This window comes from Somniosus microcephalus, unplaced genomic scaffold (genome assembly GCF_052327205.1).
Source record: "Somniosus microcephalus isolate GS21.2 unplaced genomic scaffold, FLI_Smic_1.0 unresolved_chr1, whole genome shotgun sequence".
In the NCBI taxonomy this organism is placed as follows: Eukaryota; Metazoa; Chordata; class Chondrichthyes; order Squaliformes; family Somniosidae; genus Somniosus; species Somniosus microcephalus.
The window spans coordinates 70,669,464-70,686,264 of NW_028225179.1; the positions used below are offsets into that span (position 1 = coordinate 70,669,464).

The following is a 16,801-nucleotide window of genomic DNA, read 5'->3' on the forward strand; positions in this document are numbered from 1 at the left end:
GCATTGAAATTCACTTTCAGCGCCCCAAGCGGGGCGGGCACACCCTGTACCAGTGCCCGCTTCCGCTTTGGGGTGCTGAAAGTGAATTTGGGGCGGGCACAACTGGCTCGGCGGCGGGCGCTAAATTTCCAGCGCAAACGTGCTGGCGGGGCATCACCGAATTTATAGGCCCATATGCCTTTGTAAAACTAACATCAAATGAAACAGGAAACACGATAGTAGCTAAGAAATGCAAAGAACACCCTAGATGAAGTGTTTTTAATTTACATGTTATAAAAGATACCTACAGAACACTTTAAAAATATGATATCAATAGATGACACCAAGCAATCACATTGTGTTTGTGTTGAAAATGGAAGTTAGGAGACAGGCGTCTGTAATACAACCAGTTAAGGTGTTCTAAATGTAAAAAGATACATACAGGAGACTTTGATAAGAATGGCATCAAAGAGATACATCGGACATAACCATTTTTTATGATCAAATTTGAAGGTAGAGACATAATTATGCATGCAGCAGCTAAATTGACAGTAAGATAGAAAAAAGTCAACAGAAAGAATGACTAGAGATAATTAGCTTACATCAGCAGAAAACTTCAAAGGATAAACCACTAAAAAAAGGTATAAAAATAGAGCTTTTCAGATGGAATGTCAGAAGTCGCGGGAAGGGGCAAGCGATTCTTAACTTCATAGGCAGTCTCTGTAAGTTTTTAACTCTTTGAGTCTCAGGGATCAAAAATGTACTCTTATTTGATTTTGGTGGATATTCTGGATTAGAAAAATAAGAAATGTAAAAATGTACAAAGTTAAGATTTGAGAATAAGGATCTCTGAGAATAAGAAATGTAATCTATTTGTATTTTGAACTGTTAAAGTCGCGATTGACTCACAAGCTGTTAACTGTATGTCGGCTCTTAAATAATTCTATATATTTTTAAAATTGTCTCAAATAGTATTTCTGTATCAAACTCGTGAACTCAATTTCTGTACACTCTTTTGTGAGGAGTTGCAGAATTCTGGGGGGTTTTCCGGATCCTCATAATACCCGGAAGGTTATAGTCTAGTTAAACTTATTAAAAGTGCTATCTGGAAGACGGTAACATTTTCACGTCATTCCTTTCCTTTAGAGAGAGATAGCCTGAGCCTTTAGAGCCAATTAAGCATCTTATAGAATTCGGCTATCTCTAACTTTAGTTGAAGGTGAACGTCTGGGGAATACGACTGATCTGGGGTAGCCCGAAAAGGGCTAGGACTAGTAATTATCCCTTCAGTAGGGTGTTTTTGTGACTGGAAGGCTGTTTCCAGTGGGGTTCCGCAGGGCTCAGTACTGTGTCCCTTACTTTTTGTGGTATACATCAATGATTTAGACTTCAATGTAGGGGGCATGATTAAGAAGTTTGCAGGTGATACAAAAATTGTCCGTGTGGTTGATAATGAAGAAGAAAGCTGCAGACTGCAAGAAGATATCAATGGACTAGTCAGGTGGGCAGATCAGTGGCAAATGGAATTCAATCTGGAGAAGTGAGAGGTGATTTGGGCATTTGGGGAGGGCAAACAGGGCAAGGGAATACACAATAAATGATGGGACACTGAGAAGTGCAGAAGATCAGATGGACCTTGGAATGCATGTCGACAGACCTCTGAAGGTTGCAGGACAGGTAGATAAGGTGGTTAAGAAGGCATACAGGATACTTGCCTTCATTAGCTGAGGCATAGAGTATAAGAGCAGGGAGGTTATGCTTGAACTGTATAAAACACTAGTTAGGCCGCAGCGAGAGTAGTGTGTACAGTTCTGGTCACCACATTACAGGAAAGATGTGATGACACTAGAGAGGGTACAGAGCCGATTTACAAAGATGTTGCCTGGGACTGGAGAATTTTAGCTACGAGGAAAGATTGGATAGGCTGGGGTTGTTTTCTTTGCAACTGAGGAGGCTGAGGGGAGACTTGATTGAGGAGTATAAAATGATGAGGGGCCTAGATAGAGTGGATAGGAAGGATCTATTTCCCTTAGCAGAAGGGTCAATAACCAGGGGGCATAGATTTAAATTAACTGGTCGTAAGGTTAGAGGGGATTTGAGGAGAATTTTTTTCACCCAGAGGGTGGTGGGGGTCTGGAACTCACTGCCTGAAAGGGTGATAGAGGCAGAAACCCTCATCACATTTAAAAAGTACTTGGATATTCACTTGAAGTGCCGCAACCTACAGGGCTACGGACCAAGAGCTGGAAAGTGGGATTAGGCTGGATCGCTCTTTGTCGGCCGGCATGGACACGATGGGCCGAATGGCCTCCTTCTGTGCCGTAAATTTCTATGATTCTTTCTCTCTTTTGTTCCTTTCCTTCTTTCTTTCTCTCTTCCTTAATTCTCTCTCTTCTTAGTTCTTTCCTTCACTCTTCCTCCGGGATCGGTATTGCGGCAGAGAGTACCTTCAACTCCTTCCTTTCTTTCGTTCCTTCTTTTTCTCCTTCCTTCATTCTGTCTAACTCTCTTTCCTTCACTCTTCCTCCGGGTTTGGTATTGCCGCAGATATTTGAATCACCTTCTTTCTCAGAACTTTCATAAGGATATTTAAAAGAAAAAAATCAACAAGATTTACTTCAAAACTTTCCTCCCCCCACCTCCCCCCGGATGTGTTACCTTCTCCCCCTACCGCAGGCCCACACCCCTCCACCCCACCAGCCCCCTCTCCTTCACAAGGTGCTGACACCCACTGGGTGCAATTCCTCACCAAGGCCGCCCAACTTCCCATTCCGCAAGTCAGGGACTAGAGACTGGCTGTCGGCAGGATATCCACACATGTGGGGGACACGAGGCAGATCGCAATCTAGCCCCAATGCACATTGAACTTTAAGGGGCATCTACAGTACGAAAAGAAAAAATCTCCCTCTACACTGTCCCATCAAACACTCCCAGGGCAGGTACAGCATGGGTTAGATACAGAGTAAAGCTCCCTCTACACTGTCCCATCAAACACTCCCAGGGCAGGTACAGCACGGGTTAGATACAGAGTAAAGCTCCCTCTACACTGTCCCATTAAACACTCCCAGGGCAGGTACAGCACGGGTTAGATACAGAGTAAAGCTCCCTCTACACTGTCCCATCAAACACTCCCAGGGCAGGTACAGCACGGCTTAGATACAGAGTAAAGCTCCCTCTACACTGTCCCATCAAACACTCCCAGGGCAGGTACAGCACGGCTTAGATACAGAGTAAAGCTCCCTCTACACTGTCCCATCAAACACTCCCGGGGCAGGTACAGCACAGGTTAGTTACAGAGTAAAGCTCTCTCTACACTGTCCCATCAAACACTCCCAGGGCAGGTACAGCACGGGTTAGATACAGAGTAAAGCTCCCTCTACACTGTCCCATCAAACACTCCCAGGGCAGGTACAGCACGGGTTAGATACAGAGTAAAGCTCCCTCTACACTGTCCCATCAAACACTCCCAGGGCAGGTACAGCACGGGTTAGATACAGAGTAAAGCTCCCTCTACACTGTCCCATCAAACACTCCCAGGGCAGGTACAGCACGGGTTAGATACAGAGTAAAGCTCCCTCTACACTGTCTCATCAAACACTCCCAGGGCAGGTACAGAACGGGTTAGATACAGAGTAAAGCTCCCTCGACACTGTCTCATCAAACACTCCCAGGGCAGGTACACCATGGGTTAGATACAGAGTAAATCTCCCTCTACACTGTCCCATCAAACACTCCCAGGGCAGGTACAGCACGGGTTAGATACAGAGTAAAGCTCCCTCTACACTGTCCCATCAAACACTCCCAGGGCAGGTACAGCACGGGTTAGATACAGAGTAAAGCTCCCTCTACACTGTCCCATCAAACACTCCCAGGGCAGGTACACCATGGGTTAGATACAAAGTAAAGCTCCCTCTACACTGTCCCATCAAACACTCCCAGGGCAGGTACAGCACGGGTTAGATACAGAGTAAAGCTCCCTCTACACTGTCTCATCAAACACTCCCAGGGCAGTACAGCACGGGTTAGATACAGAGTAAAGCTCCCTCTACACTGTCCCATCAAACACTCCCAGGGCAGGTACAGCACGGGTTAGATACAGAGTAAAGCTCCCTCTACACTGTCCCATCAAACACTCCCAGGGCAGGTACAGCACGGGTTGGATACAGAGTAAAGCTCCCTCTACACTGTCCCATCAAACACTCCCAGGGCAGGTACAGCACGGGTTAGATACAGAGTCAAGCTCCCTCTACACTGTCCCATCAAACACTCCAAGGGCAGGTACAGCACGGGTTAGATACAGAGTAAAGCTCCCTCTACACTGTCCCATCAAACACTTTCAGGGCAGGTACAGCACGGGTTAGATACAGAGCAAAGCTCCCTCTACACTGTCTCATCAAACACTCCAAGGGCAGGTACAGCACGGGTTAGATACAGAGTAAAGCTCCCTCTACACTGTCCCATCAAACACTCCCAGAGCAGGTACACCACGGGTTAGATACAGAGTAAAGCTCCCTCTACACTGTCCCATCAAACACTCCCAGGGCAGGTACACCACGGGTTAGATACAGAGTAAAGCTCCGTCTACACTGTCCCATCAAACACTTTCAGGGCAGGTACAGCACGGGTTAGATACAGAGTAAAGCTCCCTCTACACTTTCCCATCAAACACTCCCAGGGCAGGTACAGCACGGGTTAGATACAGAGTAAAGCTCCCTCTACACTGTCCCATCAAACACTCCCAGGGCAGGTACAGCACGGGTTAGATACAGAGTAAAGCTCCCTCTACACTGTCCCATCAAACACTCCCAGGGCAGGTACACCACGGGTTAGATACAGAGTAAAGCTCCCTCTACACTGTCCCATCAAACACTCCCAGGGCAGGTACAGCACGGGTTAGATACAGAGTAAAGCTCCCTCTAAACTGTCCCATCAAACACTCCCAGGGCAGGTACAGCACGGGTTAGATACAGAGATAAGCTCACTCTACACTGTCCCATCAAACACTCCCAGGGCAGGTACAGCACGGGTTAGATACAGAGTAAAGCTCCCTCTACACTGCCCGATCAAACACTCCAAGGGCAGGTACAGCACGGGTTAGATACAGAGTAAAGCTCCCTCTACACTGTCCCATCACACACTCCCAGGGCAGGTACAGCAGGGGTTAGATACAGAGTAAAGCTCCCTCTACACTGTCCCATCAATCACTCCCAGGGCAGGTGCAGCATGGGTTAGATACAGAGTAAAGCTCCCTCTACACTGTCCCATCAAACACTCCCAGGGCAGGTACAGCACGGGTTTGGCACAGAGTAAAGCTCCCTCTACACTGTCCCATCAAACACTCCCAGGGTAGGAACAGCACGGGTTAGATACAGAGTAAAGCTCCCTCTACACTGTCCCATCAAACACTCCCAGGGCAGGTACAGCACGGGTTAGATACAGAGTAAAGCTCCCTCTACACTGTCCCATCAAACAGTCCCAGGGCAGGGACAGCACGGGTTAGATACAGAGTAAAGCTCCCTCTACACTGTCCCCATGAAACACTCCCGGGGCAGGTACAGCATGGGTTAGATACAGAGTAAAGCTCCCTCTACACTGTCCCATCAAACATTCCCAGGGCAGGTAAAGCATGGGTTAGATACAGAGTAAAGCTCCCTCTACACTGTCCCATCAAACTCTCCCAGGGCAGGCACAGCATGGGTTAGATACAGAGTAAAGCTCCCTCTACACTGTCCCATCAAACACTCCCAGGGCAGGTACACCATGGGTTAGATACAGAGTAAAGCTCCCTCTACACTGTCTCATCAAACACTCCCAGGGCAGGTACAGCACGGGTTAGATACAGAGTAAAGCTCCTCTACACTGTCTCATCAAACACTCCCAGGGCAGGTACAGCACGGGTTAGATACAGAGTAAAGCTCCCTCTACACTGTCTCATCAAACACTCCCAGGGCAGCTACAGCACGGGTTAGATACAGAGTAAAGCTCCCTCTACACTGTCTCATCAAACACTCCCAGGGCAGTACAGCACGGGTTAGATACAGAGTAAAGCTCCCTCTACACTGTCTCATCAAACACTCCCAGGGCAGTACAGCACGGGTTAGATACAGAGTAAAGCTCCCTCTACACTGTCCCATCAAACACTCCCAGGGCAGGTACAGCACAGGTTAGGTACAGAGTAAAGCTCCCTCTCCACTGTCCCATCAAACACTCCCAGGGCAGGTACAGCACAGGTTAGATACAGAGTAAAGCTCCCTCTACACTGTCCCATCAAACACTCCCAGGGCAGGTACAGCATGGGTTAGATACAGAGTAAAGCTCCCTCTACACTGTCCCATCAAACACTCCCAGGGCAGGTACAGCACGGGTTAGATACAGAGTAAAGCTCCCTCTACACTGTCCCATCAAACACTCCCAGGGCAGGTACAGCACAGGTTAGATACAGAGTAAAGCTCCCTCTACACTGTCCCATCAAACACTCCCAGGGCAGGTACAGCACGGGTTAGATACAGAGTAAAGCTCCCTCTACACTGTCCCATCAAACACTCCCAGGGCAGGTACAGCACGGGTTAGATACAGAGTAAAGCTCCCTCTACACTGTCCCATCAAACACTCCCAGGGCAGGTACAGCACGGGTTAGATACAGAGTAAAGCTCCCTCTACACTGTCCCATCAAACACTCCCAGGGCAGGTACACCACGGGTTAGATACAGAGTAAAGCTCCCTCTACACTGTCCCATCAAACACTCCCAGGGCAGGTACACCACGGGTTAGATACAGAGTAAAGCTCCCTCTACACTGCGCCATCAAACACTCCCAGGGCAGGTACACCACAGGTTAGATACAGAGTAAAGCTCCCTCTACACTGCCCCATCAAACACTCCCAGGGCAGGTACAGCACGGGTTAGATACAGAGTAAAGCTCCCTCTACACTGTCCCATCAAACACTCCCAGGGCAGGTACAGCACGGGTTAGATACAGAGATAAGCTCACTCTACACTGTCCCATCAAACACACCCAGGGCAGGTACACCACGGGTTAGATACAGAGTAAAGCTCCCTCTACACTGTCCCATCAAACACTCCCAGGGCAGGTACAGCACGGGTTAGATACAGATTAAAGCTCCCTCTACACTGTCCCATCAAACACTCCCAGGGCAGGTACAGCACGGGTTAGATACAGAGATAAGCTCACTCTACACTGTCCCATCAAACACTCCCAGGGCAGGTACAGCACGGGTTAGATACAGAGTAAAGCTCCCTCTACACTGCCCGATCAAACACTCCAAGGGCAGGTACAGCACGGGTTAGATACAGAGTAAAGCTCCCTCTACACTGTCCCATCACACACTCCCAGGGCAGGTACAGCACGGGTTAGATACAGAGTAAAGCTCCCTCTACACTGTCCCATCAATCACTCCCAGGGCAGGTGCAGCATGGGTTAGATACAGAGTAAAGCTCCCTCTACACTGTCCCATCAAACACTCCCAGGGCAGGTACAGCACGGGTTTGGCACAGAGTAAAGCTCCCTCTACACTGTCCCATCAAACACTCCCAGGGTAGGAACAGCACGGGTTAGATACAGAGTAAAGCTCCCTCTACACTGTCCCATCAAACACTCCCAAGGCAGGTACAGCACGTGTTAGATACAGAGTGAAGCTCCCTCTACACTGTCCCATCAAACACTCCCAGGGCAGGTACAGCACGGGTTAGATACAGCGTAAAGCTCCCTCTACACTGTCCCCATCAAACACTCCCGGGGCAGGTACAGCATGGGTTAGATACAGAGTAAAGCTCCCTCTACACTGTCCCATCAAACACTCCCAGGGCAGGTAAAGCATGGGTTAGATACAGAGTAAAGCTCCCTCTACACTGTCCCATCAAACACTCCCAGGGCAGGTACAGCACGGGTTAGATACAGAGTAATGCTCCCTTTACACTGTCCCATCAAACACTCCCAGGGCAGGCACAGCACGGGTTAGATACAGAGTAAAGCTCCCTCTACACTGTCCCATCAAACACTCCCAGGGCAGGTAAAGCATGGGTTAGATACAGAGTAAAGCTCCCTCTAAACTGTCCCATCAAACACTCCCAGGGCAGGCACAGCACGGGTTAGATACAGAGTAAAGCTCCCTCTACACTGTCCCATCAAACACTCCCAGGGCAAGTACAGCACGGGTTAGATACAGAGTAAAGCTCCCTCTACACTTTCCCATCAAACTCTCCCAGGGCAGGCACAGCACGGGTTAGATACAGAGTAAAGCTACCTCTACACTGTCCCATCAAACACTCCCAGGGCAGGTACAGCACAGGTTAGATACAGAGTAAAGCTCCCTCTACAGTGTCCCATCAAAAGCTACCAGGGCAGGTACAGCAGGGGTTAGATACAGAGTAAAACTCCCTCTACACTGTCCCGTCAAACATTCCCAGGGCAGGTACAGCAGGGGTTAGATACAGATTAAAGCTCCCTCTACACTGTCCCCATCAAACACTCCCAGAGCACGTACAGCACAGGTTAGATACAGAGTAAAGCTCCCTCTACACTGTCCCATCAAACACTCCCAGGGCAGGAACAGCATGGGTTAGATACAGAGTAGAGCTCCCTCTACACTGTCCCATCAAACACTCCCAGGGCAGGTACAGCACGGGTTAGATACAGAGTAAAGCTCCCTCTACACTGTCCCCATCAAACACTCCCGGGGCAGGTGCAGCATGGGTTAGATACAGAGTAAAGCTCCCTCTACACTGTCCCATCAAACACTCCCAGGGCAGGTAAAGCATGGGTTAGATACAGAGTAAAGCTCCCTCTACACTGTCCCATCAAACACTCCCAGGGCAGGTACACCACGGGTTAGATACAGAGTAAAGCTCCCTCTACACTGTCCCATCAAACACTCCCAGGACAGGTAAAGCATGGGTTAGATACAGAGTAAAGCTCACTCTACACTGTCCCATCAAACACTCCCAGGGCAGGCACAGCACGGGTTAGATACAGAGTAAAGCTCCCTCTGCACTGTCCCATCAAACACTCCCAGGGCAGGTACAGCACGGGTTAGATACAGAGTAAAGCTTCCTCTACACTGTCCCATCAAACTCTCCCAGGGCAGGCACAGCACGGGTTAGATACAGAGTAAAGCTCCCTCTACACTGTCCCATCAAACACTCCCAGGGCAGGTAAAGCATGGGTTAGATACAGAGTCGAGTTCCCTCTACACTGTCCCATCAAACACTCCCAGGGCAGGTACAGCACGGGTTAGATACAGAGTAAAGCTCCCTCTACACTGTCCCATCAAACACTCCCAGGGCAGGTACAGCACTGGTTAAATACAGAGTAAAGCTCCCTCTACACTGTCCCATCAAACACTCCCAGGGCAGGAACAGCACGGGTTAAATACAGAGTAAAGCTCCCTCTACACTGTCCCATCAAACACTCCCAGGGCAGGAACAGCACAGGTTAGATACAGAGTAATGCTCACTCTACACTGTCTCATCAAACACTCCCAGGGCAGGTACAGCACGGGTTAGATACACTCTATTATGAACTCTACCCACCCAATTAATCTCCTCCCACAGTCCCTGTACACTCTACCCAAACGGGCTCAGTAAAAAGAAACACATGCATTTATATAGCGCCTTTCACAACCACCGGACGTCCCAAAGCGCTTTACAGCCAATGAAGTACATTTTGAAGTGTAGTCACTGTTGATATGTGGGAAGCCCGGCAGACAATTTGCGCACAGCAAGATGCCACAAACAGCAATGTGATAATGACCAGATAATCCGATTTTGAGCGATAAATATTGGCCAGGCCACCAGGGAGAACTCCCTTTCTCTTCTTCGAAATAGTGGCCGTGGGATCTTTTCCATCCACCTGAGAGGGCAGACAGGGCCTCGGTTTTAATGTCTCATCCGAACGACGGCACCTCCGACAGTGCAGCGCGTCCTCAGCACTGCACTGGAGTGTCAGCCTAGATTTATGTGCTCAAATCTCTGGAGTGGGGCTTGAAACCCACAAACTTCTGACTCTCAAGGCGAGTGTGCGACCCACTGAGTCACAGCGGACATCCCAAACCACAAACCATCAAACCTCAACAAAGAACCAACAACAATACTCTTAATAAATTGTCCCACAATGTCCGGAGGCGCAAGGAATCAAACAGACGCCACAATCACATTTATTGACCTCTTTATTTCCTCATTCACAGGGACAGCGACCATGAACAAAGCTCTCCATTTGTCAAAATCCGCTCAGCTTCTCCATTCACTTCATCTTTGCAGGGCTTCACAAAGTAATATTTTGATATATAACTGTCATGGAAAGTGACTCAGCACAGGCCGGGGATGGAGCCTGGACCTTTCCTGCTCTGTGTGTGTGTGTTTGGGGCTCAGTCCCACACCGGGTGAGAGCAGGCTAATTCAGCACAGGCTGGGGATGGAGCCTGGACCTTTCCTGCTCTGTGTGTGTGTGTGGGGCTCAGTCCCACACCGGGTGAGATCAGGCTAACTCAGCACAGGCCGGGGATGGAGCCTGGGCCTTTCCTGCTCTGTGTGTGTGTGTGTGTGTGTGTGTGAGGCTCAGTCCCACACCGGGTGAGAGCAGGCTAATTCAGCACAGGCTGGGGATGGAGCCTGGGCCTTTCCTGCTCTGTGTGTGTGTGTGTGTGTGTGTGTGTGTGACTCAGTACCACACCAGGTGAGAGCAGGCTAATTCAGCACAGGCCGGGGATGGAGCCTGGACCTTTCCTGCTCTGTGTGTGTGTGTGACTCAGTCCCACTCCGGGTGAGATCAGGCTAACTCGGCACAGGCCGGGGATGGAGCCTGGGCCTTTCCTGCTCTGTTTGGGAACAATGTTTTCCTATATATTAAAATGGTCAAGAGCTGGCCGTTGGGATCAAAGAACAGACGGACTAACTGTAGCGACTAGAACAGACATCTTAGTTACGTCGACCGATTCTCGTTACATTGTGAGACAGTCTGTCAAGGGAAGATCAGTTCGAGATTCAGAACTGTTAAAACATTGTTACCAAGTAGGAAATTCCGCTCATCACCCATCCGAAATAGTCGTGCATATAGTCCCAGAAACCGCGATTTCTTATCCTTTCCTGCTCTCTCCTGAGGTATTCATAGTCGTCATGCGTCTTCTTCTCCTCCTTTTCACGATTCTCAGACGAGTACTTTTCCCTCTCCGCCTGCTTTCTCTTCATGGCCTCCTCATGCTCCAGCAAATTCTTCGCCTTCTCTTCCTCAAACTTTTCCTTCATCTGTCTCACTAGCTCCTCAGTCCTGACGCGCTCCTCCTCCTTTCTCCGCTCTTCCCTGGATTGTCTCTCCTGCTCCGCCTTCAAGAGCTGTTCATTCAAAGCTTGGATAACGATTAAAAAATGCATCACAAAATAGTTACACCTGATATCTTCACACCTCGGACACTGTAGAGAGAGCTTTACTCTGTATCTAACCCGTGCTGTACATGCCCTGGGAGTGTTTGATGGGCCAGTGTAGAGGGAGCTTTACTCTGTATCTAACCCGTGCTGTACCTGCCCTGGGAGTGTATGATGGGACAGTGTAGACGGAGCTTTACTCTGTATCTAACCCGTACTGTACCTGCCCTGGGAGTGTTTGATGGGACAGTGTAGAGGGAGCTTTACTCTGTATCTAACCCGTACTGTACCTGCCCTGCGAATGTTTGATGGGAATGTTGTAGAGGGAGCTTTACTCTGCATCTAACCCGTGCGGTACCTGTCCTGGGAGTGTTTGACGGGACACTATAGAGGGAGCTTTACTCTGTATTTAACCAGTGCTGTACCTGCCCTGGGAGTGTTTGATGGGACAGTGTTGAGGGAGTTTTCCTCTGCATCTAACCCGTGCTGTATTTGCCCTGGGAGTGTATGATGGGGACAGTGAGAGAGAGCTTTACTCTGTATCTAACCCATGCTGTACCTGTCCTGGGAGTGTTTGATAGTACAGTGTAAGTGGAGCTTTACTCTGTATCAAACCCGTGCTATACCTGCCATAAGTGTGTTTGATGGGACAGTGCAGAGGGAGCTTTACTCTGTATCTAACCCGTGCTGTACCTGCCCTGGGAGTGTTTGATGAGACAGTGCAGAGGGAGCTTTACTCTGTATCTAACCCATGCTGTACCTGTCCTGGGAGTGTTTGATAGTACAGTGTAAGTGGAGCTTTACTCTGTATCAAACCCGTGCTATACCTGCCATAACTGTGTTTGATGGGACAGTGCAGAGGGAGCTTTACTCTGTATCTAACCCGTGCTGTACCTGCCCTGGGAGTGCTTGATGGGACAGTGTAGAGGGAGCTTTACTCTGTATCAAACCCGTGCTATACCTGCCATAAGTGTGTTTGATGGGACAGTGCAGAGGGAGCTTTACTCTGTATCTAACCCATGCTGTACCTGCCCTGGGAGTGTTTGATGAGACAGTGCAGAGGGAGCTTTACTCTGTATCTAACCCATGCTGTACCTGTCCTGGGAGTGTTTGATAGTACAGTGTAAGTGGAGCTTTACTCTGTATCAAACCCGTGCTATACCTGCCATAAGTGTGTTTGATGGGACAGTGCAGAGGGAGCTTTACTCTGTATCTAACCCGTGCTGTACCTGCCCTGGGAGTGTTTGATGGGACAGTGTAGAGGGAGCTTTACTCTGTATCTAACCCGAGCTGCCCTGGGCATGTGTGACGTTTCTCTAGACACTATACGGCCCAATCCCTCACCGGGTAAGATCAGCTAACTCCGCACAGGCTGGAGGTGGAAACTGGGCCGTTCCTGGCTCTTTGTGGTGCTCAGTACCATCCCCAGGCTGTGCTGAGTTAGCTGATTTCACCCGTTGAGGTGCTGAGCCTCAGACACACAGAGCAGGAATGGCGTGTCCCAGTGCACCAGCTCGAAAGCCCCCCGAGCCCTCGGCCCACCCACATCACCTCCCCCACCCCCCCACTCCCCCACCAACCATCCCCTCGATGCCTGCGAATCGCTTCTCTCACCAGACATTTGCTGCTCCTTTTTGTTCAGCCTGCTGTCCACCTTCAGCACTTGCGCTACGTGAGGCTTCACCATGTGCAGGAAGAGGGCGAGGACTTCCGTCCCCTGTACGGAGGGAAAGATTCAGTCAGGGCACGTCGCACTGTCAACCTTCCAACACTCCAGAGAGCGGAGACACTCGGGGGGCCCGGAAGCTATCAACAACAACAACTTATATTGATATAGCGCCTTTAACGCATTAAAATGTCGCAAGGCGCTTCACAGGAGGGAGTTCCGGAGCTTAGGGCCCAGGCAGCTGAAGGCACGGCCGTCAATGGTGGAGTGATTATAACCAGGGATGCGCAAGAGGGCAGAATTGGAGGAGCGTAGATATCTCGGAGGGTTGTGGGGCTGGAGGAGATTACAGAGATAGGGAGCGAGGCCATGGAGGGACTTGAAAACAAGGCTGGGAATTTTAAAATCGAGGCATTGCTTAACTGGGAGCCAGTGTAGGTTAGCAAGCACAGGGGGTGATGGGCGAACGGGACTTGGTGCGAGTTCGGACATGGGCGGCTGAGTTTTGGATGACCTCAGGTTAATGTAGGGTAGAATGTGGGAGGCCAGCAAGGTGTGTGTTGGAATAGTCAAATCTAGAGGCAACAAAGGCATGGATGAGGGTTTCAGCAGTGGATGAGCTGAGGCAAGGGAGGGGACGGGCGATGTTACGGAGGTGGAAATGGGCGGTCCCTAGTGATGGAGCGGATATGTGGTCGGAAGCTCAACTTGTGATCAAATATGACACCAAGGTTGCGAACACGCTTGGTCAGCCTCAGACAGTTGCCGGGGAGAGGGATGGAATCAGTGGAAAGGGAACGGAGTTCGTGGCAGGGACCGAAGACAATGGGGGCGATTTTGTCAATGGGGGCGGGTTTTAGTCCCGCCTCCATCAACTTGTGGCCAACCCATGCTATTTTCCTTGATTGACCATGTTAAGCCCGCCCAGCGGGCTCAGCAGGCCAATTAAGTGGAAGCCGGTTACAGAGAACGTCAGCATATGATCAATTGTCATTGTTGGCCAGCTCTGTGAAGCTGTCAAACACTGACATTCTCTGTTGTTTGATGAGTCCTTGTATTCAAGATTCATCAAACCTCTTTTGTGAGCAGAAATTAGATGGTTGTTGCATTGGAGAATGCAGCAGCAATCTGTCGTCTCTGCCATTGAGATGCGAGAGTCTCCGGTTCTCCAACTGTTGAAGCCTGCAGGAAGAAACAAAGGTAAGTAAACGTTTTCTATCACTTTTCACTCACCTCACACACTTACCTCTCCACACTTGCACCCATCACTCACCTCCACAGTGCACTTTTGGACCCCTCTCTCCCCCGCAGTCCCACTGCTCGCCTCGGTGACCCTGCCGGGGTTTCCCGATGTCGGGAAGCCCGCGCCTCTTCTGGAAAATTGGGGATAATCCTCTTAACTGCCCGTTAACTACCTGTTAACAGGCGGTTAAGTGGCTGTAATCCCCTTCCCGCCTCTAGGAGACGGGACCCGGTGCGAGTCGGCTACCCGCCTCCTGGGAAGATGGCACGGAGGTGGGTTGGGAGCGGGATGGGTATCCGCCCCCAGATTCTGCCATTTTCCCGGCAGTCCCGCCTCCAAACCCGCCTCCGCGGGGCTGGCAAAATCGCCCCCAATGTCTTCCCAATTTGTAATTGGAGGAAATTTCTGCTCATCCATTGCTGGATGTCGGTCGAGCAGTGTGGCAGTACAAGAGAAACGGTGGAGGGGTTGAGAGAGGTGGTGGAGAGAGATAGAGCTGGGTATCATCAGCGTACATGTGTAAACTCACGCTGTGTTGTCGGATGATTTCCCATAGGGGCAGCATGTAGATGAGAAATAGGAGGTGGCCAAGGGTAGATCCTTGGGGGACACCAGAGGTAATGGTTCGGGAGCTCGAAGAGAAGCCATTGCAGGTGATTCTCTGGCTACGACTGGAGAGACAGGAATGGAACCAGGTGAGTGCAGTCCCACCCAGCTGGACGACGGTGGAGAGGCATTGAAGCAGGATTTTGTGGTCAACCGTGTCAAAGGCTGCAGGCAGGACGAGAAGGGATAGTTTACCATTGTCACAATCAATTAGGATGTCACTCGTGACCTTGGTAAGAGCTGTTTCGGTACTGTGGCAGGGGCGGAAACCTGTGGAAGGATTCAAGCAAGGAGTTCCGGGAAAGATGGCCATGAATTTGGGAGGCGACAACACGTTCAAGGACTTGAGGGGTAAGGGAGGTTGGAGATGGGGAGATAGTTTGCAAGCTTGACATAAAATTTTTCTTTGGAAAATCAAAGCATATGGGATTAAACGGATGGTGGTAACTGGGGCACATAATTGGCTAAGGGACAGGTGTAGTGTATGTACCTTTAAGAGGAACTATGTTTTTGAAGCCCCTGTATACTGTAGTACCAGTAGTGACCACTCGGGTATATAAGCCTGTGTAGCGTCTTGTGTTGTTAGTTCACCTCCAGACTTTGTTCAGTAAACACTTGTTAAATCAACTCCTGCATTCTGTGTCTCCATTAACACACGGATCTAACAGTGGCGATGAGTTAGAAACGAACTTACCTGCAATTCGGCAGCACCTCAAGGGGATCGATTCCTCAGGCGAAGGTCGAAGCCAGAAGCAAGAAAATAAATAAATAAATAACTCGAAGAAACTCGAAAACGAGGGCCAGGCTTTGTCTCCAGTCTGTGGTTTCCCCAGCTAAACGGGCTGGTGGCAGGTAGTGCACTGATCCTTCCTGGGCTGCGGCGGGCTAGAGCTCGATCGGGTGGCTCTGCAACGGGGTCGGGCAGTGAGTCGGGAAGCAGAAGCAAAGAGAGAGGGTGGAGCACTCAGGGCGCGGCCGGTGCTGCAAAGCAGGTCGGCGTTCGGACCGAGCAGAGGGAGGGGAAAGTCCCAGAGGGTCCGCTCCGACGGGAACGGTTCTCCAAGTAACGGAGAAACTATTGAAGAACTATAAAAAAAAAATTTAAAGTCGCAGAGGGTCCGCTCCACGACAGGAACGGTTCTTCAATTACGGAGAGAATATTGAAGCGATATCATAGAGTCATAGAGTTATACAGCACAGAAAGAGGCCCTTCGGCCCATCGTGTCTGCGCCGACCATCAATCCCTGTCCAGTCTAATCCCATTTTCCAGCATTTGGTCCATAGGCTTGTATGCAATGGCATTTCAAGTGCTCATCCAAATGCTTTTTGAATGTTATGAGGGTTCCTGCCTCTACCACCCTTTCAGGCAGTGAGTTCCAGATTCCAACCACCCTCTGGGTGAAAAAGTTCCTCCTCAAATCCCCTCTAAACCTCCTGCCCCTTACCCTGAATCTATGCTCCCTTGTTATTGACCCCCCTACTAAGGGGAAAAGTTCCTCTTTATCTACCCTATCTATGCCCCTCATCATTTTATACACCTCAATCAGGTCCCCCCTCAGCCTTCTTTGCTCCAAGGAAAACAACCCCAGCCTGTTTAGTCTTTCTTCATAGCTGAGGCGCTCCATCCCAGGTAACATCCTGGTGAATCTTCTCTGCACCCTCTCCAAAGCAATCACATCCTTCCTATAGTGAGGCGACCAGAACTGCACACAGTTCTCCAGCTGTGGCCTCACCAGCGTTTTGTACAGCTCCATCATAACCTCCCTGCTCTTATATTCTATGCCTCGGCTAATGAAGGCAAGTATCCCATATGCCTTTTTAACCACCTTATCTACCTGTTCCACTGCCTTCAGGGATCTATGTACATGTACACCAAGGTCCCTCTGACCCTCTGTACTTCCTAGGGTCCTACCACTCATTGTGTATTCCCTT

At 49.9% G+C, this 16,801-nt stretch overlaps 1 protein-coding gene across 3 annotated transcripts in view; it reads right to left on the reverse strand.

Moving 5' to 3' along the window:
- Window positions 1–243: 243 nt before the first annotated feature.
- The window catches only part of LOC147095478 (guanylate-binding protein 1-like), a 92,724-nt gene continuing 76,166 nt past the window's right edge, over window positions 244–16,801 (reverse strand). For 2 of the 3 annotated variants that reach the window (XM_085974620.1, XM_085974619.1), the window contains exons 10-11: window positions 12,969–13,071; window positions 10,139–11,338 (exon numbers count right to left, since the gene is read on the reverse strand). In XM_085974620.1, the coding sequence (XP_085830746.1) occupies window positions 10,986–11,338; window positions 12,969–13,071 (456 nt within the window). In that variant the 3' untranslated portion in view covers window positions 10,139–10,985. Of the gene's footprint in view, window positions 2,554–10,138; window positions 11,339–12,968; window positions 13,072–16,801 lie in introns of those variants that run through there. The other variant, XM_085974621.1, reaches the window with a different exon arrangement.